This window comes from Nicotiana sylvestris, chromosome 8, assembly GCF_000393655.2.
Source record: "Nicotiana sylvestris chromosome 8, ASM39365v2, whole genome shotgun sequence".
NCBI lineage: Eukaryota > Viridiplantae > Streptophyta > Magnoliopsida > Solanales > Solanaceae > Nicotiana > Nicotiana sylvestris.
Window position 1 is genome coordinate 28,195,610 of NC_091064.1, and position 24,282 is coordinate 28,219,891.

At 42.0% G+C, this 24,282-nt stretch overlaps 1 protein-coding gene across 1 annotated transcript; it reads right to left on the minus strand.

Annotated features, from left to right (window-relative positions):
* Nucleotides 1–16,200: 16,200 nt before the first annotated feature.
* On the minus strand, nucleotides 16,201–18,739 carry LOC138874831 (uncharacterized). The gene is made up of 2 exons (XM_070153617.1): nucleotides 18,577–18,739; nucleotides 16,201–16,775 (listed from the first exon to the last, which is right to left on the minus strand). The coding sequence occupies exons 1-2, from the start codon at nucleotides 18,737–18,739 to the stop codon at nucleotides 16,201–16,203; spliced, it is 738 nt and encodes a 245-aa protein (XP_070009718.1).
* Nucleotides 18,740–24,282: the final 5,543 nt, after the last annotated feature.

The window sequence follows — 24,282 nt, forward strand, 5'->3', positions numbered from 1 at the left end:
GGGAGATCCACTGGACAGTTGTAATTGGGACTACAGGACGGTATCCTGGAAGGTGCCCCAGTTGTTATCTCTGTGTTGAGCTGTATTTCTTTCTGTGGCTTGTTTTGTCTCTGTTCTAGTTGTTGTTCTGTCAATTCTATGTTATTTCTTACTTGCACTTATTTATACTGTTTTATTCCACATTGTTAACCTTTATATTGTATTTACCTTTAGTAGGGCCCTGACCTTCCTCGTCACTACCCGACCGAGGTTAGGCTTGGCACTTAATGAGTACCGTTGTGGTGTACTCATGCTTCTTCTGCGCATGTTTTTCATGTGCAGATCCAGGTACTTCTACTTAGGCCTACCATCCTTGAGGGAGGCGACTGCTTAGAGACTTCAAGGTACATCTGCCGCGTCCGCAGACCGAGAAGTCCCTTTCTATTCATGCTTTTAGTATTTAGCCCTTCTGTACCTCTATTCTTATTAGACAAAATTTCGGAGTTAGAGCTATGTAGTATTTCTTTTTCTTAGATTGTGATTCGTGGGTTTCCGGTCTTGGATTTAGATATTGGTTTTCAGATCTATATAAGTATGGTGTATGGCGAGCGGCACATTTATCACTGTTATTGCCTTATTTCTGTTTTTAAATTGTTTTACTTCCACAAGTTTTGGTTATCTTCCTCAAGTTTAGGCTTACCTTGTTGTAGAGACTAGGTGACGTCACGATGGTTCACGGAGGGCAAACCGGGGTCGTGACACATACCAATTTTTTGTTTATATATACTCTTTGTTACACTTAAAAGCCACTATAGAAACTAGTAATCAGAAACCAATTTATCTCTTGTTGAGTTTGAAAAACAAAAACCTTTCACATAATCTAGTGATTCAAAACTAATATTCTTCAACAAAAGAAATATTATACCCTTGCAATATTGGCTTGACTACAGCTAAATGAAGGGGTTTAAGCTTATACCCTTCAATTCCTTGAATGTGCTAAATTGAAATTAATGATAGCAATTGTATATTTAAAGTTTTGTTCTTTGTTTGATGTCCATTTATGCAAATTGAATCTTCAAACAAATATTATTCAAGATAAAAAAAGAAATATATATATTGATTGATTGATTTTGTGATGTTTCTTTCTCCAGCATGTATGTTTACTTTATTATATATGTAAGTAAACTTTTATTTGATTTTGTAAACTCTTTTTTGTTATTTAAATAAATATAGATGTGTACCCTATATATTACATTTATTTTAAAATAATTTCATTTTATTCAAATCTAGTTACATCGTTTCAAAGAACTATACTTATAGGATTTTAAATGTGAAAGAGTTTTATAGTTATATGGAGTAGTTTTTTTTTTGCTAGAGGCGAAGTAGTACTTAAATAATTATAAAAAGTAACAAAGGTTCCTAACATGATTGCATATGATCATTAACCGATTTAAGTATGATAACATGATAAAAAAAGATAAATCTTATTTTTAATTTAAATTCGAATTTTAGAACTTTATCTATAAATTCAAAATTATCTTTTAATTCAAATATATATATATATATATATATATATATATATATATATATTATATTTGTATTTAACTAAAATAGTCAAATATAGAATAAAGTTATCATATACTATTGACATTTATTAGCTTGTCACTTGGCTTAACCATAATATCAATTATATATAGTAACTTTCTTGCTTTAATATATATAAAGATATAGATAGATAGATAGTATAATTTAGTGATATATATTCTCACTTTAATAAAGAAGAAAAAGAACCCATCCTCTTCTCTTTTATTGCTTATTTTCACTAGTTAAGACTCAACTTCTGCTTAACAGGAGAGGTTTCAATAGTTCGGTTCAGTCGATTATTTTTTAAAATTTATAATATATTCATTTATATTCATTTTTCAATTATTCTATTTTGTATAATCAAAATTAAATTTTTCGAAATTGTCCCAATCATCTCGGTTTCTCCTCAGGATCGATATGATTCGGTTAATATTATCAAGGAAACATAAAAGAAAAATGGGAGAACTAGATGAAAGGAAAGAAATGAAAGAGGTGAATTGATATATAAATGACAAATAGTTGTGTCAATCTGGAATAGCAAAAAACAATACTGTCAAGAATTAGTAGGCATGTGATCAATGGATGAAAAGTTGAGAAAATTATTTTATAAATAATTTCTACGTTCCGAGGCCTTAAAAATCTCTTTCAGCATAACCTCGATTTGCGTGTGCAGTCCGGGCGCATAGCCGGAAAGCCATTATGTGAAAATCTGTGAAAAATGATGAATTTTAACTTTAAAATAAATTTAAGTTGACTTCGGTCAATATTTTGGGTAAACAGACCCAGACCCGTGATTTGATGGTCCCAGAGGGGTCCGTAGGAAAATATGGGACTTGGGCGTATGCCCAGAATCGAATTCTGAGGTCCCAAGCCCGAGAAATGAATTTTTGAAGAAAAGGGTTTTCTGGAATATTTATGAGTTTTTGAAAATGAAATGTGTTTAAAATTTGATGGTATCGGGCCCATATTCTGGTTCCGAGCCCGGTACAGGTCTTATATGTGGTTTAAGACGAGATTGTGAAATTTGGTAAGAAACGGACTGGAAATGACGTGAATCGGACCGTATTTGAGAAAAAATTGGAAAATTTAAGTTCTTGAGTGATTTCATGATTTTAATGCTAAATTCATAGTTGTTGATGTTATTTTGGCAATTTGATCGTACGAATAAGTCAGTAGGGTATTTTTGAGGCAGTGTACATGTTTGGCTTGGAGGCCCGAGGGCTCGGGTGAGTTACGGATAGGTCTCAGAAGGTTTTTGAACTTAGAAAAAGTTGCAGGTTTTAAGTTTCTGGTGTTCTGGTGTGTTGTTCTTCGCGTTCGCGGAAGAACTCTCGCGAACGCGAAGGGTTAGTCAAGTTGAAGGAAATCTCCTTCTACGCGAACGCGAGACACAGGACGCGAACACGAAGCTTTGGGGGTGTTTCCCTTCGCGAACGCGGACCTGCTATCGCGAATGCGAAGGCCTTTATGTGACGACCTGGCCGGTCGTCTTAAGAATTTACGCTTCGATCCCCTATTAACTGCTGACCCCGAGTTTATTTTTGTGATTTTGATTTGCCGGGATGGTCGGGTGAGTTTCGGGTGCTTAACGGAAGTTGAATTTGGACTGAGGAAGATTTTTTGCATTGCTGGTATCTGTCATAACCTCAACTGCGGTTTGGATCCCGCAGGTGTGGAGCCGCAGAAGCGGCATTTCACCGCAAAAGCGGAATTGGGGAAGTCCAGCAAAGAGCCGCAGGTGAGAGAAGGATACCGCACCTGCAATGCCACAGGTGCAAAAAATGTATCGCAGGAGAAGATTTTTGGGACGTTAGTGATTTTCGCAGATGCGGTAGATTCTCCGCAGAAACGGGACTGTAGGTGCGGTCCCTTGACCGTAGATGCGAAAACAGCTGGGCAGAAATATGAAATTTCGAGAGTTTAGTTTCAAAAGTTGGAAATTCGATTTTGAGAGGAAATTGGAGCTCGGGAGAGGGCGATTTTGAGAGGAAATTGTAGAGGAGATCATTGGGTAACGATTCTTTAACCCTTTATAGTTATATTCCATCAATCTATAGTTAGTTTCATCATTTAATTTCAGATTGGAGATGAAAATTGGGGAAAATTGGAAGAAAGTTCTTAGACCTAAAATTCGACTTTTGATTGGGAATTTGACATTAGATTTGGATAATTTTGGTATGCATGAACTCGTGAAAGGGTGAGGATTCTGAAAACATAAATTTTACCCGATTTCGAGATGTGGGACCGAGGGGCGTTTTGGTCATTTTACATAATTTCGCGTATTAGTTTAGAATTTGATTGTAGAATCAGTTACTTGAAGTGTTATTTACATTATGCAATTGAATTGAATAGATTTGGGCCATTTGGGGTCGAGTACTCGTGGCAAGAGCGTAGTTTCGGGTTGATTTTGAGCCAGTTCGAGGTAAGTGGCTTGTTTAACCTTGTGTGGGGGACCTCCTCCTTAGGATATGATATATTTGATAATTGAAATGCCTTGTACGCGAGGTGACGAGAGTGTACTTGAGCTAATTGTTAAAAATCTGGTTTTTCCTTAAGTACTTCAATTGAGTTCTTTTACCTGTTTTATTCTACTTGCGAATTTAGCCTGTTGCTAGTTTAGAAAAGCATGTTTAGTTGACTTAATTGCCTATTTGCTTAAACTGCCTTAATTGCATTACATGAAGAATGTTAGGCTAGAATTAACTGTTTACTTGGTATGACATTTAGCTTAATTGGTATTCTTGTGTTGCTGTTGTGTGTTTTTACTTTGGGACTCTGGGACGGCATCCTAGGAGATCCCCTGTACGTATTTATGATCTGAACTAAGGTGTGGGATACCAAGAGATCCCTAGCATGTATATTGAGGATACCAAGAGATCCTCGGGATACCGAGATATCCCTAGAATATATTGAGGATACCAAGAGATCATCGGGATACCGAGAGATCCCTAGCATATATTGAGGATACCAAGAGATCCTCGGGATACCAAGAGATCCCTAGCATATATTGAGGATACCAAGAGATCCTCGGGATACCAAGAGATCCCCGGCTATCATCCTTGTTATGAATGGTAACTCCTGGTGTTTGCCTTTATTTTTGTTTCCATTATTGTACTCCTTATTATCCTGTGTAGATTCTTACTATAGGTTCTCAATTGTACTGTTTATCGTATCCTATCATCTTATTATTTATTTAACCTCAGTAGGGCCCTGACCTTCCTCGTCACTACCTAACCGAAGTTAGGCTTGGCACTTACTGAGTACCGCTGTGGTGTACTCATGCCCCTTCTACGCATGTTTTTCATGTGCATATCCAGGTACCGCTACTCAGACCTATCATCCTTGAGGAGGCGACTGCTCTAGAGACTTCGAGGTACATATGCCGTGTCTGCAGACCGAGAAGTCCCTTTCTATTCTTGCTTTTAGTCCTTCTGTATTTTTCTGTTCTTATTAGACATTCCGGAGTTAGAGCTATGTAGTATTGATCTTAGCTTGTGATTCGTAGTTTTACGAGTCTTGGATTTATGTGTTGGTACTGAGAGTTAAACATGGTGTATGTCGAGCGACACATTTAAACATTGTTACTGGTTTATTTCTGTTTTAAATTGTTTTACTTCCGCAAATTTTGGTTTTCTTCCGCCATTTAGGCTTACCTATTCATAGAGACTAGGTGCCATCACGATGGTTCATGGAGGGCGAACCGGGGTCGTAACAAGTTGGTATCAGAGCTCTAGGTTCATAGGAGTCATGGATCATAAGACGATTTATTAGAGTCTCGTTGATCGGTACAGAGACATCTGTACTTATCTACGAGGGGCTATGTAACTGTTAGGAAAATTCCACTTCATTTGATTTCCTTGTCGTGCGATATTTTTACATCACAATTCTAAACTTCTATCTTCTATTCTCTCACAGATGGTGAGGACACGTAATACCCGAGATGATCAGGCACCCGCGCCCCCTACTGCAGCCATTAGAGGCCAGGGCTGGGGTAGAGGCCCAGGACATGCACGTGGTGCAGCCAGAGCACTTGTGCAAGCTGCCGCCGAGGTACCACCAACAGTTCCAGCCAGAGTCCAGGCACCTGACACGCCTACTGCTACCACTACTCCATCTCTCGAGGAGACTTTAAAACAATTCATGAGCATGTGCACCACTCTGGCTCAAGTAGGGTTGCTTCCCCTTGCTGCAGCCACATCTCAGGCCGGGGGAGGAGCACAGACTCCCGCCGCCCGCACTCCTGAGCAGCGAGTACATGTTGAGCATGTCACAGAGATTATTCCTGTACCGCTTGCAGTGCCAGTTCAACCCGAGGACAGGGCAACGGCTTCCGAGGAGGAGTAGCTGAGGCTTGAGAGGTTCAAGAGGGAAAAGCCTCCTATATTCAGTGGTCTAGCATCAGAGTATACTTTGGGATTTCTAGATGAGAGTTACCGCATTCTCCATACCATGGGTATATTAGGATCGAGCGGGAGTTCCTTCACTACTTTCCAGCTTCGAGGAGCCGCCTATTAGTGGTGGCGCGCCTATGAGTTAGACAATCCGAATGAGGCTGCTTCACTAACTTGGACTCAGTTTTCAGATCTGTTCCTGGGAGAGTATGTTCCTCAGAGCCTCAGGGACGCATGGCACATAGAGTTTGAGCATTTGCGCCAGGATACTATGACTGTCTCAGATTATGTTGTCTATTACACTACTTTGGCTAGGCATGCACCAGCTTTGGTTTCTACTGTTCGCGAGAGAGTTTGCCGTTTTGTTGAGGGCCTTATTCCTAGCATCAGGTCTAGCATGGTTCGTGAGTTGGAGATGGATATTTCTTATCAGCAGGTGGTAAGCATTGCTAGGAGGATTGAGGGTATGTATGCTAGGGAGAGAGAGAAGAGGGAGGCCAATAGGTCTCGAGAGTCGGTCCATTATTCTGGTGCCCGTACCCCAGTTGCAGGTCGTCATGGTAGGGGTTATATGAGTCGTCCTGCTCATTCCGCTCTTCTAGCAGCCAGTAGTGCTCCAGCTCCTCCTAGGCCTCAGGAGCCTTATTATGCACCTCTGGTTTCTAGCGCGCCTCCTGCGCAGGGTGCTTTTAGAGGTCAATCCAGGAGACCTGGTCCAAGCTAGTCACAGTCGCCACATCCTTCCAAAGCTTGTTTTGAGTGTGGTGACACACGCCATGTGGTGAGGGATTGCCCTAGACTTGGGAGGAGTGCACCTCCAGAGACTTCTCAACCACAGCGTGCCCCGCAGAGTTCTCAGACTATGATTACAGCTCCAATTTCTACCCCACCTGCTCAGCCAGCTAGAGGTGGAGGTCAGGGAGGTAGAGGTCGCCCTAGAGGTGGAGGCCAGGCCAGATACTATGCCATTCCTTCCCGTACCATGGTTGTTGCCTCTGATTCTGTCATCACAGGTATTATATTGGTTTTCCACAGAGATGCATCGGTTCTATTCGATCCAGGCTATACTTATTCTTATGTGTTTTCTTATTTTGCTTCGCATTTGGGTGTATCTCGGGATTCTTTGAGTTCCCCTGTTTATGTTTCTACTCCTGTGAGAGATTCCCTTGGTGTGGACCTCATCTATCGGTCGTGTTTAGTTGCTCTTAGTATTTTTGAGACCAGAGCCGATTTATTGTTACTCAGCATGGTTGACTTTGATATTATCTTAGGCATGGACTGGTTGTCTCCCCATTATGCTATTTGATTGTCACGCAAAAATTGTGACGCTGGCTATGCCAGGTGTACCGCGTGTTGAGTTGAGGGGTACTTTAGATCACACTCCTAGTAGAATTATTTCTTTTCTTCAAGCTCAACATATGGTTGAGAAGGGGTGTGACGCGTATTTAGCTTATGTGAGAAATGTCAGTATTGATACCCCTTCAGTTGATTCAGTTCCAGTAGAACGGGATTTTCCCGATGTGTTTCTAACTGATCTCCCAGGCATGCCCCCTGATAGAGATATTGAATTTGGCATTGATCTGTTGTCGGGCATTCAGCCCATTTATATTCCTCCGTATCGTATGGCTCCTCCTGAGTTGAAGGAGTAGAAGGATCAGTTACAGGAATTGCTTGATAAGGGTTTTATTCGGCCTAGTGTATCGCCTTGGGGTGCTCCTGTCTTGTTTGTGAAGAAAACATATAGTTCTATGTGTGTATTGATTATCGCCAGTTGAACAAAGTGATAGTTAAGAACCATTATCCTTTGCATCGTATTGATGATCTGTTTGACCAGCTTCAGGGCGCACGGGTATTTTCTAAGATTGATTTTCGCTCACGTTACCATCAGTTGAAGATTTGGGATCTAGATATCCCAAAGACTGCTTTTAGGACTCGGTATGGTCATTACGATTTCCTTGTTATGTCATTTGGGTTGACCAATGCCCCAACAGCCTTTATGCATTTGATGCATAGTATGTTTCGGCCGTATCTTGACTCGTTCGTCATTATCTTTATTGATGATATTCTGGTGTATTCCCGGAGTTGGGAAGGTCATGAGCAGCACACCTGAGGACTATGCTTCAGAATCTAAGAGAGAAGAATTTATATGCTAAGTTCTCGAAATGTGAGTTTTGGTTGGATTCAGTGTCATTCTTAAGCCATGTCGTATTGAGTGAGGGTATTTTGGTGGATCCAAAGAAGATAGAGGCAGTGTAGAGTTGGCCCAGACCATCCTCAGCTACCGAGATTCGCAGTTTTCTTGGATTGTCGGGCTACTACCATCATTTTTTAGGAGGGGTTTTCATCGACTGTAGCCCCTATGACTAGGTTGACCCAGAAGGGTGCTCCGTTCCAGTGGACAGAGGAGTGTGAGGAGAGCTTTTAGAAGCTCAAGATAGCCTTGACCACAGCCCTAATTTTGATACTGCCTACAGATTCGGGGTCTTATACGGTCTATTGTGATGCCTCGAGGGTTGGCCTCAGTGCGGTGTTGATGCAAGACGGTAGGGTGATTGCCTACGCATCCAGACAGTTGAAGATACATGAGAAGAACTACCCTGTTCACGACCTTGAGTTAGATGCCATTGTTCACGCCTTGAAGATTTGGCTCCATTACTTGTACGGTGTGCCTTGTGAGATTTATACTAACCATCGGAGCTTGCAGCACCTGTTCAAGCAAAAGGATCTAAATTTGCGCCATAGGAGGTGGTTAGAGTTGCTGAAGGACTGTGACATCACTATTTTGTATCACCCGAGCAATGCAAAAGTGGTGGCCATGCTTTGAGTCGCTGGGCAGAGAGTTTGGGGAGTTTGCTTATTTACCGGCATCGGAGAGGCCTATGCCGATGGATATTCAGGTCTTAGCCAGCCAGTTTGTGAGATTGGATCTTTCGGAGCCAAGTCGGGTTCTAGGTTGCGTGGTTTCTCGGTCTTCCTTATTTTATCATATCAGGGAGGGACAATATGATGACCCTCATTTGCTTGTCCTCAAGGACAAGGTTCAACACGGGGATGCCAAAGATGTGATTATTGGTGATGATGGGGTATTGAGGATGCAGGATCGGATTTGTGTACCCAATCTTGATGGGCTTCGAGAGTTGATGCTAGAGGAGGCCCAAAGTTCGCGGTATTCCATCCATCCGGGTACCGCGAAAATGTATCATGATTTGAGACAACACTACTGGTGGAGGCGGATGAAGAAAGATATAGCTGAATTTGTAGCTCGGTGTCTCAACTATCAGCAGGTGTAGTATGAGCACCAGAGACCGGGTGGGTTGCTTCAGCAGATGGAGATCCCGGAGTGGAAGTGGGAATGGATCACCATGGACTTTGTAGTTGGGCTCCCACGGACTTTGAGAAAGTTTGATGCTATTTTGGGTGATTGTGGATTGGCTGACCATGTCCGCTCATTTCATTCCTGTGTACTACTTATTCTTCAGAGCGGTTGGTGGAGATTTATATCCGGGAGATTGTTCGTCTGCATGGTATTCCAATGTCCATCATTTCAGACAGAGGTACTCAGTTCGCATCACGGTTCTGGAGATCCGTTTAGCATGAGTTGGGTACTCAGGTGTAGTTGAGTACAGCATTTCACCCTCAGACGGACGGGCAGTCCGAGCGCACTATTCAGATTCTTGGGGATATGCTCCGTGCGTGTGTGATTAAGTTTGGAGGGTCTTGGAATCAGTTCTTGCCATTGGCAGAGTGTTTGCTTATAACAACAGCTATTAGTCCAACATTCAGATGGCACCATATGAGGCTTTATATGGGAGGTGGTGTAGATCCCCGGTGGGCAAGTTTGAGCTGGGTGAGGCTAGATTATTGGGCACGGAATTAGTTCAGGATGCTTTGGAGAAGGTTAAGGTGATTCAGGATAGGCTCCGTACAGCCCAGTCCAGACAGAAGAGTTACGCGGACCGGAAGGTTCGTGATGTTTCTTATATGGTTGGACAGCGGGATCTGCTTCGGGTTTTGCCTATGAAGGGCGTTGTCAGGAAGAAAGGAAAGTTAAGTCCGAGATTTATTGGCCCTTTTGAGATATTGAAGCGTGTTGGGGAGGTTACTTATGATCTTGCCTTACCTCCCTGCTTGGCCGGAGTTCATCGTATATTTCATGTTTCGATGCTCCGGAGGTATCACGATGATCCCTCGCACGTGATAGATTTCAGTTCAGTCCAATTGGACAAGGATCTATCCTATGTTGAGGAGCTAGTGGCGATATTGGACAAGCGGGTTAGAAAGCTGAGGTACAAGAACATTGCATCAGTGAAGGTTCAGTGATGGGGTTAGCCAGTCGAGGAGGAGACTTGGGAGACCAAACAAGATTTGCGCAGCCGGTACCCTCATCTTTTCACTTCTTCAGGTATGTCTTTATGCTCGTCTTAAGAATTTACGCCCCGATCCCCTATTAACTGCTTACCCCGAGTTTATTTCTGCTATTTTGTTTTTCCGGGATGTTCGGGTACTTAACGGAAGTTGAATTTGGACTTAGGAAGATTTTTTGCATTGCTGGTATTTGTCATAACAACACCTACAGTTTGGTTCCTAAAGGTGCGGAGCCACAGAAGCGGCATTTCAACCGCAGAAGAGAAATTGGGGAAGTCCAGCAGGAGCCGTAGGTGCGAGAAGGATACCACACCTGCGATGCTGCAGGTGCGGAAAATGTATTGCAGGAGCAGATTTTTGGGACGTTAGTGATTTTCGCAGATGCGGTCAATTCTCCACAGAAGCAGGACCGCAGGTGCGGTCCCTTGACCGCAGATGTGGAAACAGCTGGGCAGAAATATGAAATTTCGAGGGTTTAGTTTCAAAAGTTGGAAATTTGATCTCCTCGATGTCTCTATCATGATGCCAATCTCGTGATGTCAGCGTCTGAAGTGATTGAAGGTCGCGTTTGCACAGTTTCTTAGGTCATAATTAAAGGCGATTGTCGGTCGGCCTTTTGGCTTCCCCAATACGCTTAAGTGACTTCTATAAATAGGCCAACTTCACAATTTCGCAAACTTTACTTCTCAATCCGTTCCCAAATCTTGTTAGCTCTTTCAGTTTCGTTGAGATCACACTTCTCTCAATTTGTTCTTTACTCCATCATCAACCTTTTCTTCTTTACTTGAACCACAATGGCTAAAGCATCCAAAACTATTCCCCAACAAGAAAAAGCCTCTTCGTCATCACAGCCATCCATAAGTAAACCGGTGGTGCCACCTCGCATCGAGGAGTGCATTCCCCCGCCGTGTGAAATAACATCCGATTTCAAATTTAAGAAACTTGTATAGACACCAGGCTGATATGAGCCCATGTCTCGATACATCTATTTGATAACCAAGGATGAGCACGAGTAGGTAAAGAAGGATTGCAACTGGGATGATAAGGATATGGTGATTCCTTCCCCAAAAGAGGACATTACTACCCATAAAGTGGGGTACTTAAGTGTGTACACCTACCCATTCATGATGGGCCCCGCAAATCCAACTTTGGGTCCCATAGATCCAGTTATTCTCGACTTCTGCCAATGATACCAAGTGATGTTTGGCCAGATCTACCCTTCATTCTGCCAAATCGTTCATTTGATCAGATTCTTCTCAAGCCAGGTCGGGGGATGCCTTTCACCCTCGACCATTTAATCAGGTTGTACAGTTCTCGACTATACCAAGGTGGCTTGATCAAACTGCAACGCCGATCCTCTAAATCTCTCTTCTCCAGCATCGATGAGGACAAAGATCGAGGATGGATAAGCCGATTTATCTGAGTCAGGACCTCTGACCTGATTCCTGCTGAGAGGATGCCATTCCCCGAGAATGGAACATGAAACGTAAATACATAGTAACTTTATGCCTTGCTTCCCTTTTTCTTTCACGATTTTATCTTTTCTCGATATAACCCATTTTCGATGGTGAAGATGTCGCTTAGTTTCCTAGAGTGGTCCCAAACCTTGAAGGTTGGGTCCACAAACTGGCCTTTACTTCTTCATATGCGGAGCGCTGCTGGCGCGATTTAGCCAAGGGTCGACGGGAAGAAAAAAACCACGGTGAGTTTTCTTGATTGCTTACTTGTGTTTCTCAATGAAATACTTATTTTATCTTTATGCAGGCCTCAGAGACACTGTCAAAATGTGGACGCCCCCACTTGGTGAAGAAGAGATCCCAAAGCCTCCCAAAGAAAAGAAGAGAAAGAGGGGGTCGTCTGCAAATACCCCGAAGCCGAAGAAGAGCACGACTCGAAAGTATAAGGCCAATACTGTGGCCTTATCTCCAGAAATGGCCCAATGCCTCGGGGACCAAAAAGAAGAAGAAGAAGATGACGACCGCCTATTGGTAGCTCGTAAAAGAGGAAGCAATGGTGCTTCGAAGTCTGCCGAATCGGTTGTGGCAGATGCGGTTCATTCTAGAATCGAAGAAATCTCTGAGGGGAGCTCGAGCAAAGTCCCTGAGCCATCGGGCAGCAAAAGCGCACCTCGTTTTGGAGGTCATTTGGAAGGTGAGACTGAGGGGCCCGGTCCTGAGCCCCTTCAAATAGAAGAGAACGCCCCGAGCGGATCACTTGGGGTAATCAATGTGGATGATTCGCCGCCTAGCCCTGAGTTCTCCGAGGGGCATTTTCGAGATGCTCGGAACATGGGAACTCCCGATGTGGGGAAGAGCCACGAAGGACATGATATCTTTCGGGAATGGCTTGCTGGGATGGAGGATGGCCCTGACCCAGATGCTTCTTTCATTTTCGATGAGGCCCGGCAGCTCTTCAAACAAGTATGTTTTTGTCTTTTGAAATCACGCTTGTACTTTATCCTTGTTGTTCTGAGTCTAACCTATCCCTTTTTGTGAAGGCCGTTGTTCTCCATAAGAAAGAATTCTTCAATTCTCGAACTAAGCATGCTCGAAGTGAGGTCGAGCTTAAGAAGATCTCAGAAGAGGGACAGTCTTAAAATCCTCTATGTCAAGAAAGAGGGGGAGATCAGCGATTTCTGAGGTTAATTGATGAAGGCTCGCCAAGAGCAGATAGAGCTTACCAAAAAGGTAATATTCCCACTGAAGTTTTGTTATGGATTTGCCCGATCGGTCTTGTAACATTTTTACTTTGTAGTTTCCACAAAAGGGCGAGTTGGTGGAGCAGCTCCGATAAGAGCTCAAGATGAAGGAGGCCAGGACCCTAGGGTAGAGGCAAGGTATGGAAAATCTCACCTTTGAGAAAGAAACACTTCGGGAGTAGTTGGCTTCACTTGAATTTTAGTTTCAAAGTGTGAAGGAGGAGAGACTAGCTCGAGGCCGCAAAATCGTGGAGCTTAAAGCTAACTCCGCTGCTGAGTTGGCTAAGGCCAAATCTGACGCTGAGGCAATTATATCTTCGTATTGAGCCGATGTTGAAGTAGCTAACACCCGAGAAAAAGAGATTTCTGCTGCATCTGAAGTCATGTTATTATGTGCACTTGACCACACCAGGTGACAGTCCCGGAGAGAGACCCTCGAGGAGGTGCATGCTTGTGGCTTCGATTTCTCGGCCGATATTGAAAAGGCAAAGACTTTGGAAGAAGAGGCTGCCGCTTTGCTTTCTAATGACGGGATTTAGCCAGTGGCTCCGATAGTGAGGAAGACAAAGATGAAGACCCCGAAGATGAGGCTCTCGAAGGCGCGTCTCTCGGAGATGCAGCTACCGAAGATGCGGCCCCGGAGCGGTTTTAGGTTTCTTTATTTTGTTTTGTGTAAGGAACCCTTGTGGGTATTGTAAATATTTTTTGTAAATGTGTATTTGGAAATACAAAGGACCTCTTAGTTTGAGTTTTGGCTTTGTGTTGAATCTCATTTTGTCTTCATTTGTGAAAAAAATTGATTATGTAACTTAAATGATAAGTTCGAGCATTGGTTTGGACTCAGAACATAATAAACCCTTAGGTTTTTATTGATCAATATAATACCCCTTAAGGTTTTAGATAATCCTTGAGCTAAGCTTAAATTGATTTGATGTGAGCTCGGTATGTCAGAATTCTCGAGTTTGAGTTGAGTGAGAACGAGGTCTCGAACTCTATATGTTTTGGCCCTTAAGCCCTTTACGATTGGCCCTTAGGCTCTTATAAATCGGCCCTTAGGCTCTTTTTAAAATTGGACCTTATGCTCTTTAGGTTGGCTGATTCGGCCTCTAAAGTGGATATAATTTTTCCCTCTTTTTGGCTAAAAGACTTAGTGATAATTTTTGTATGCCTTAGCATGTGTTTTTCGTACCCGTTGGATTTTTCGAGGGTTCGACGTATCTTAACCTTATTAGTAACTTGTTTTATAATCGAATACCTCTTGAGGTTTTTTCGAAGGCTGATATTATCGAAGCCTTTAAATTATTCGAGGGCTGAATTTATCGAAGCCCTTTATATTTTCCTTTTGCCGAGGGTAGCCTAATTTAACCGGTTTTTTCGAAATGTTTGAAGGCCTTTAATTTATGGTGGAAGTCGGACGTCTTCGAGCCGCATTATTTTGGCTGTAGCCTTTTTATATTACCGTAGTCTTTAATATGGCGGTATCCTTCGGGGTATGTCACTTGGACTTGTTCCCCGATAAGTTTTCGAACTTGTCCGAAAAGTTAGCCCCCTAGTATATTGGCCTTGGACTTTGTTTCAAGTGGATTTCTATTTGAGGTCTTATGAATCCGAGTTTTCGATGACTCGGATGTGCTAATTGTTGATGACAGTCCCCGAGTATTCGGGGGTGTATTTGTGTTCCGGCTCTTGAGCCGTTTCCTGTAGGATTATAAGTGTAGAGCTTCGTATAGTAGACTTCTTTTTGAAACACAAAGTGTTTTTGATATAAACAGAATGCTTCTTCAAATAATTGATATATTCGTACATGTTTTGCCTTTGGGTCTCGACTATTCTATATGGACACGGTTCATCTGACCGTTTGGACCTTTACAAAGTTCTCCTATTGACGCCCTCTTAGGCGTAAAGTATTTTCCTTGAAATTATATCCCCCAAGGGTGATGCCCCTAGTATTCGAGGTTGATTGAAAAGAAACCTTGGATACTGTTTAGTTCTCCTTAGGTAACACGTAGTTGTTGCCTCGTTAAAAACCTTGCGGGTAAAACCCATTTGGGACAAAATCCGATCTAAGGGAAAAAGAGTGCAATGCATGCTTTAAAACCTAAGGCCTTCGTGTAAAAAGGGGGTCTTCGAGATCGCGTGCCTTTGATAGCTTCGATTGAAAATCTATAATTAGTTAGTTTTAAACTCAAATGGACAAAAGGATAAAGTCATACCTTAGCAGTAGTATCGTTTGAGTAATGATATGTTCCAATTGTTTGGCAGCTGTTCACCTTCCATTGTGCTAAGTTTGTAAGATCCCTTACCAACAACTACGAGGACCCGGTACGGTCCTTACCAATTCGGGCCCAGTTTCCCTTCACTCGGGTCTCGAGTATTGAGGGTGACCTTTCGTAGAACTAAGTCACCGATTCCAAAATGTTGAAGGTTGGTTCTTCTATTGTAGTATCTTTCGATTCTTTGCTTTTGTTCGGCCATTCGAACAAGCGTTGCTTCTCATTTTTCATCTAATAACTCGAGGCTAGCATTCATAGCCTTGTGATTTGTCTCCTCCGATGCATGTCGAAAGGTGGCGCTGGGTTCTCCGATCTCGACAGGGATGAGGGACTCGGAGCCATATACTAGTGAAAATGGGGTGGCCCCCATGCTAGACTTTGATGTAGTCTGATATGCCTAAAGTACCTCGAGTAGAACTTCTCTCCATTTTCCCTTCGCATCGTCTAACCTTTTTTCAGGTTTTGAATGATGGTTTGTTTGTTGACTCGGCTTGTCCATTTCCAGTTGTGTGATATGGTGTTGATAATATCCTCTTTATTTTATGCTCCTTGAGGAATTCCGTCACCTTGCTGCCAATTAATTATTTTCCATTGTCACAAACAATCTCGGCGGGTATCCCGAATCGGCATATGATGTGGTCCCAGATGAAGTCAATAGCTTCTTTTTCTCTGACCTTCTCGAAGACCTGTGCTTCCATTTATTTATAAAAATAATCAATCATAAACAAAATAAATTTAGCTTTACCTGGGGCCGTTGGTAGAGGGCCAACTATATCCATCCCCCATTTCATGAAAGGCCACGATGATAGGACCGAATGAAGTTGTTCTCCAGGTTGATGGATCGTCGGTGCAAATCGTTGGCACTTATCACATTTTCTGAAAAATTCCTTGGTATCTTTTCCATGCTATCCTAGTAGTAACCTGCTTTGATGATTTTGCGAATCAACGACTCGGTGTCGGAGTGATTCCCACAAGTGCCTTTGTGGATTTCTCGAAGAACATAATCGGTGTCCCCTTGCCCATCGAACGTTATTCTGTATAGTGTTCCATCCCCATCTAGGGCGAACCTAGCAGCCTTGGTTCGTAGAGCCCTCGATTCTTTGTGATCTGATGGGAGCTTTCCATTTTTTAAATAATCGATGTACTTATTCCTCCAGTCCCAAGTCAAACTTGTTGAATTTATCTCAGCATGACCCTCTTCAACCACAGATCTCGATAGTTGGACGACAGTCCCCGAGACGATGTCATCTTCTTTTACCGAGGATCCCAAATTAGCAAGTGCATCAACTTCACTATTTTGCTCTCGAGGCACATGATCGAGGGTCCATTCCTTGAGGCGATACAATGTTACCTGTAGTTTATCTAAGTATCTTTGCATTCTATCTTCCCGAACCTCAAAACTCTTGTTTTCTTGGTTCACCACCAACAGGGAGTCGCATTTGGCCTCGATGACCTCCGCTCCCAAACTCTTAGCTAGCTCGAGACCTGCAATCATGGCCTCATACTCGGCCTCATTTTTAGTCAATCTAGAATTTTTGATAGATTGCCTAATGGTATCACCCGTGGGTGGCTTCGAGACAATGCCAAGCCCGGACCCTTTCACATTCGAGGCACCGTCCGTAAAAAGGGTCCATACCCCCGATAATGTACCCAAACTTAGCAGAAGTTCTTTCTCCACTTCGGGTATGAGGGTCGGCGTAAAATCGGCCATAAAATCAGCTAGGATTTGAGACTTGATGGCAGTTCAGGGTTGATATTCGATATCGTACCCGTTAAGTAATTTGGCCAATCGGCCCGATAGCTCGGGCTTATGCAAAACATTTCGAAGGGGGTAAGTGGTCAATACACATATGGGATGACATTGGAAATATGACTTTAACTTTCTAGATGCACTTATCAATGCAAGTGCTAATTTTTCTAAGTGAGGGTATCTAGTTTCAGCATCTTTTAGAGTTTGGCTTACATAATAAATAAGGAATTGTGTACCTTGCTCTTCTCGAACTAGTAATTCGCTTACCGCTATCTCGGACTTGCCAAATATAGGTAAAGCTTTTCACCTGCCTTCGGGGTATGGAGCAGAGGTGGGCTCGATAGATATTGCTTTAATTCTTCGAAGGCTTACTGCCATTCTGGGGTCCATGCGAGGTCCTTTTTCTTTTTTAACAAGGAAAAGAACTGGTGACTCCGATCTGATGACCTCGAAATGAATCGACCCAGAGCAGCTATTCGACCAGTTAGCCTTTGCACGTCCTTCACACTATCCACGATTGTGATATCCTCGATGGCCTTGATCTTATCGGGGTTAATTTCGATGATCCGATTCGACACCATGAAGCCGGGGAACTTACCCAAGCCGGCTCCGAAGGCACATTTCTACGGGTTAAGCTTCATGTTGTATTTTCTCAAAATTTTGAATGTTTTCTGCAATTTAGTCAAATGGTCCTCTGCGCGCAGGGACTTAACCAATATATCATTAATGTAAACTTCCATTGTTTTACCTATTTGTTCTTCGAATATTTTGTTGACTAGGCGTTGATATGTAGCTCCTTCATTTTTTAGCCTGAAGGGAATTATGTTGTAACAATAAGTTCCAAATTAGGTAATAAACGAAGTCTTTTCCTGATCCTACGGGTTCATCTGAATTTGATTGTACCCGGAGTAGGCGTCGAGAAAAGTCAGGATCTCGTGGCCGGCCGTGGCATCGATCATATGATCGATGTTGGGCAATGGGAAAGAATATTTCGGACATTCTTTGTTCAAGTCCTTTAGTCTACACACATTCTAAGTTTGTTTCCTTTTTTAGAAACTACAACTACGTTGGCTAACCACTCGGGGTATTTTACCTCCCGAATAGATCTTATTTAAAGAAGTTTGGTTACCTCGTCTTTTATGAAAGCATGTTTTACCTCACACTGAGGCCTCCTTTTTTGCTTCACTAGTTTGAACCTGGGATCGGTGCTTAGAAGATGTGTGGTGATTTCCGGTGGAATCCCTACCATATCTAAATGGGACCAAGTAAAGCAATCCATATTATCAGTAATAAATTGAATGAGCTTTTTCCTGAGTTCGGGGGTCAATCCCGTTCCTAGGTATACCTTTCTCTCGGGCATGTATTCGATCAAAATGACTTGCTCCAACTCCTTGATAGTTGATTTGGTTGCATCAGATTCTTCGGGAATGATTAAGGTTCGAGGAGTAAGGAAATCCTTTTCTTCGTCTTCGATTACCTGTTGCTCCGACACCATCAAGGCTGGAGGCGGTGATTGTTATTTGCCCACATGCTTACCTTCAGTGCTCGATTTCTCCAAGGTCAAAGGCTCTCTAATCGGCACCACTTCCTCGATTTCAAACATCTCTTTTGCAGCATGTTGCTCTCCGTAGACTGTTTTCACTCCTTCCTCTGTTGGGAATTTCATCATTTGGTGAAGAGTTAAAGGCACTGCCCTCATTGTGTGTATCCATGGTCTCCCAAAGAGTGCTTTATATCTCATGTCACCTTCGATGACATGAAATCTAGTGTTTTGTATGGTCCCGGCTACATTTACTGGCAAGATAATCTCTCCCTTCGTTGTTTAGCTTGCCATGTTGAAGCCCTTCAGGACCTGGGATGCAGGTATAATCTGATCTTGTAGGCCGAGTTTTTCCACGACCCTCGATCTGATTATGTTTTCTGAGCTACCTGGATCCACTAAAACACATTTAACTTGAATTTTATTTAAAAGGATAGAGATTACTAGGGCATCGTTGTGAGGCTGACATATGCCTTCTGCTTTCTCGTTACAGAATGATAAGACGTCCTCGGGCACATAACTCCGAGTTTGTTTTTCTTTGGTGATTGATATTTTAGTAGGCTTGAATACAGGTCGTTGAGGGACATCGACTCCGCCAATGATCATGTGTATTACATGTTGTGGTTTTTCTTGCTCATTGTTCCTTGCATCTCTCTCCCTGAAGTGATTCTTAGCCCGATCACTTAGGAATTCCCGAAGGTGACCCTTGTTGAACAACCGAGCTACCTCCTCCCTTAGTTGCCTATAGTCTTTGATTCTATGGCCGTGTGTACCATGATACTTACACATTAAGTTTGGATTCCTTTGAGAGGGATCTGTCTGTATAGGCCTGGGCCACTTGGTATCCTTGAACCTTCTAATAGCTGACACGATCATTGATGAATCTACACTGAAATTATATTTCGACAATCGAGGTGCCTCCACGGGGTCGGTGTGTTTATCAAACCCATTCTTGCTCATGAGTCCCCAAGAACTTTGACTTCGATTGTTTCTCCGATCATTCCGAGGAGTGTTACGACCCGTGCCATTGTTCCTCCTATCGATATATGGTTGGCTGATACTGTTCTTTGTTGAATCTTTATTCCCTGTCTGCATCCCTCGGGGGCTTGGCTACAAATCTGTTAGGATGAAATGAACCCGAGGGGGCTCCCAACCGGTCGTCCTCGACCCTAATTTTTGATTGGTAACGGTTGTGCACATCCAACCATGTCACAGCCGGATACTCGATCAAGTTTTGTTTTAATTGTCGAGACGCAATCGAGCTCTTTTCATTCAAACCCTGCATAAAAGCTTGTACTTTCCAGTCATCCGAGACGGTGGTAACTCCATCCGCTCCATCTGGAACCTAGACACGAATTCCCTCAACATCTCGTTGTTCCTTTGTTTTATCTTGAAGACGTCCAATTTCTTCATAGCCACCTTTATGGCCCCGACGTGTGCTTTCACGAAGGCATCTTCTAACATAGCAAACGAGTCAATAGAGATAGGAGCTTAAGTTGTGATACCAAATCATAGCTCTTTTCGACAACGTTTCTCCAAACTTTTTCAACAAGACTGATCCGATCTCATAGTTATTCATATCATTTCCTTTGATTCCACAAGTGTATGAAGTAATATGCTCGTTGGGGTCGGTTGTTCCGTTGTATTTAGGTATATCGAGCATGCAAAATTTCTTGGGAATGGGCATCAGAGCAACACTTGGGAAAATGGTTTTTGTATTAACTTCTTGGCATCTAAACCTTTTAGAACTGGAGGTGCCCCGGTATTTGGTCCACACGGGAGTTGTAAGTTTCCACCTTTTTGTCATTGTCTTCAAAAAAAATTTCTCTGAACTCGATCCTCTTGGTGAGCTCTTCGAGCATCCTCATAATGGTGGGGTCAGTCCCCGAGTCATTTCCATTCGACCTCTCCGGTGCTGGTTCAGCATGTTGAGTGTTTTCATGTTCAGCTACGTTCGAAGTCTTATTCTGACTTTAAAGTTGAGCGATGGCGATCTACTGAGCTTGCAGATCATGCTCTTTGGCCACCAGATCGGGCTTCCCAGTGTGCATTGCCTCCGGGGTCTATGCCTGAATCCGCGTATAGAGCATTATGTGAACTGACATCACCTGACTCCATATTTGGCACTTCCTCAAGGTTTATTGGTGGTACACCTACCCATATACTGTCGTTTTCTCCAAGACTTTCGTTGTCATGAATAAGTGCATTTTGTGTGCTAGACATGTTTCAGCCTGAGAATCAAAAAATCTTGACAATAAAAAATGTAAAAACAACATGTGTAATGAGAATCAATAAAGAAATAATCACTATTATCTTTAGCTCTACGGTGGGCGCCAAACTCTTTACCTCGAAAATAAGAGTAACAATTAATCTTGATTTGTGGTTTTAAAGATATGTGATTTAGTTCAATACCAATTAATAATCAAGAAATATGATCTCGGGTCGAGCATACTTGTCCTTGATATTCCTCGTACTCCTATCTTCCGGCATTGCACTCTGCCTTCGAGCTCGAGCCTGGTCTATCGATCTTGAACTCGACCTCGCCCGGACTTGGACCTAGGACGGACCCTCGAGCCAATAAATTGAAGGCGTATGATTTTGACCGTAAACAGATGCTTTTAGGAATTTGTGCATAAATCAGAAAATAGCTTCCACTAGTCCCATTATAGAATCACTCCAAATTACCAATTTTCACTTGCCTTTTGTTTTGACAACGCAAGTTGCAACTTACATATCGAATGGTGGTTAACTTTTGCACCGTGAAACATGACTACAACAATCTTTTCATGTTAACTAGTTGTACCTTATAAGCAGTAGAGGAAGCAGAGTTTTTATTAAGGGGATTAAAAAAAAAGTAAACATACGAAAAAATTAAGGGGATTCAACATTAAATATATATATCTATGAAAAAAAAATTTAATTCTATATATACTGTGTAATTTTCGACGAAGGGAGTTTGATTGAACATTCTTCCTCCCACCTAGCTCCGCCGCTGCTCATAAGCGCCAATATAATTTATGTCATATTCAAGAAACAAAGGAACAAGCACTAGTACTCAAATATTCTGTGATTACGAAATGAAAAAGTTTACTTGACCTTATTCTTCTCATGAGTCAAGTTTAATTCAATCTGAAGGAGACATATTCAATGGTAGAGCAAAGGGGGTGTCTTGTTCTTTGCGTTGACGCCATTCCAATTGAGATTTTGGTTGTCTTTTTCCTGTTTTGGCACCATACGATGAAGACACCAAAGGTAAACATAAATGGAGCCCCTAAACTATACTGTTTGACAATGATCTGATGAATCATTCTAGCCTTTTCTTGTCATTGAGCTGGAAAAAACTTCCACCAATATGCAATATTTTACTTCTTGGGACCCAATTTATGTGGTAGTGTTCAGATTTTGGGAGTTAATTTTTTAATTTTGATCATCAAGTCGGAGATAGAATATTTTTATATTTTTTGAAATAAAGTTCATATATTTGAAAACTATATAAAAATATTATAAGTAATAATTGTTACCAATTACAAATATCTAAAAATTATACAAAAAAATCGGTAAAAAAATCTCTTCATTATCAAAATTCGAATAACGCCACGTAAAAGTAAGACAGAAGAAAAATTTAGTGGAGGTAGTGTCCATTTCTTTTGGTGGGGCACGGTAGTCCTACGCAGTAGAACAACGAGTGCGGAACCAAAATGCTGTTTATTTTTACTAAAAATACTCAAATAAGTGTAAAAAAAAAGTTATCAAACTATATATAACGCCACAAATAGTGGCACTATACAGTAACGTTAACTGCACCGTTACTGTATAGCGCCACTATTTGTGACGTTATACTGACACATCTTACATAGCGCCATTAATAGTGGCGCTATACGCCTTATTACCTAACTCCACCAATAATTTCTGGGTTCAATAATTTAAATGCGTATAAAGCCACTTTTTGTGGCGCTATATACAAAAAAAAAAAAAAAAAAAAAAAAACCCGGCTAGCCATTTTCTATATAAACATCGTAGAATCGCCACAACTTCATTCAAAAAAAAATTTTAACTCTTGTTGGTTTCTATTGTTGTTAAATTCTCCAGCATTTTTTCATTATATCTGAAGAACGTAGAATAAGAGTATCATTATATTGGGGGTGAGGTTGTGATGGAGAATAACTCTGTGGGCTACAGTTTACCTGCTAAGTGTAATGTTAAATTGCAACTTTCAATGGAGTACGAAACATTGATATCGTTGTTATGCAAAAAAATGAGGGTGAGAAAACGTTCAGTGATACTCAAAGTAACCAGAAGATATCCGTATTCCGTTACGCCGCAAGGGGTTGCTTTTTACTCAGAGTTTAACATCGACGATGATGACACTTTGAGTGATTTCTTGAGGACTCCGGACGAATGCCGGGAATTTCTTGTAATCACAATGTTGGAGATGTACGTGAAGGTCGAAGACGTTCCAAAAAATGAGGTTGTGCGTAGTAGAGATAACCCCCAGTCATCGGGTGGTTATTCTGGATCAGTTTTTGCCGGACATGTTCCAGATGAAAGATTTTTTCTTGATTTAAATTTATCACCGTCGGCGAATGAGCAGCGAGAAAATAATTTATACCCTGCTTTCCATAATTCACAAGAAGAGTGGTAAACTTCAATTTTCATTTGTGTTAATTATGTATATTTTTGCGTATTGAATTAATTTTAACGCTCATTTATTTAATAGGGGGTACCGGCCGGATATGAATTTTACAAGTGGCCCATCCGGTAGTCATCACCTAATTGAAAACGTCCATCATGGAATGTCATCACATTACAACTTGTAAGTGAAAAGCTACAGCCATATATAAAGCATTTATTAATTTAGTAGCTTATATTTTTGTTGAAATGTGCAGTGAAACCGAGCAAGTTGAACTACCCGTACTCACTCAATTGCCCGAAAATGACGTATTACATCAGGATCTGGCAGATGAACAGAGTGAGGAAGAGAACAGCGATTACGATAACAATGCCAATGAATCGGGAGACGAGACACCATTTGCTCGTGAGCATGGTGATGAAGAGGACGAGGAGGAAGGACCCGATTTGAAGAGAGCCCCCCATAGATGAAAAGTGAACGAGTGTGAAGTGCCGTTTCATTCAAAGGAGATTCCTTATATTGATAACTTGCCAGTCGTGCCGGATGTGGAAGCTCTCACAAGAGATTTTGATGAAATCCGGACAGCAATGTGGGATGAGTCTAGACCAACGGTGCTTGCAAAGGGGATGCTTTTTCCTAATAAATCACGCGTAAGCATGGCTTGTAAAATGCACAATGTTAAAGAGTGTCGTGAGATGCAGGTATCGGAGTCAAGTCCGACGGTATACAAGGCTATTTGCCGCATGTGGTTTTGGCCATGTAATTGGATGTTGCGTGCGTCGAAGAAGAAAACAGGTATGTGGAAAGTGGGTAAATACATTCCCACCCACACATGCGAAATGGACACTTTCAATGGGAATCACTTCAACTTGGATATTGACTTGATATCTCTTGTACTTATTCCGCACATCGAAGCGTCCATAAGGTATAAAATCAAAGAGTGCATTACAGCAGTCTACCAGGAATATGGCCACACAATTACTAAAAGAAAGGCATATCTTGGGCGCAAAAGAGCGTTTGAAATAGTCTATGGTAACTGGGATAAGTCATTTGCAGATCTGCCTAGCTACAT

Coding starts and splice junctions, on each gene's coding strand:
- LOC138874831 (XM_070153617.1), bottom strand. CDS start 18,739: ATGAGGGCAGTGCCTTTAACTCTTCACCAAATGATGAAATTCCCAACA. Junction 16,776..18,576: donor GGAGAAATCGAGCACTGAAG/GTAAGCATGTGG, acceptor CCATGATTGCAG/GTCTCGAGCTAGCTAAGAGT.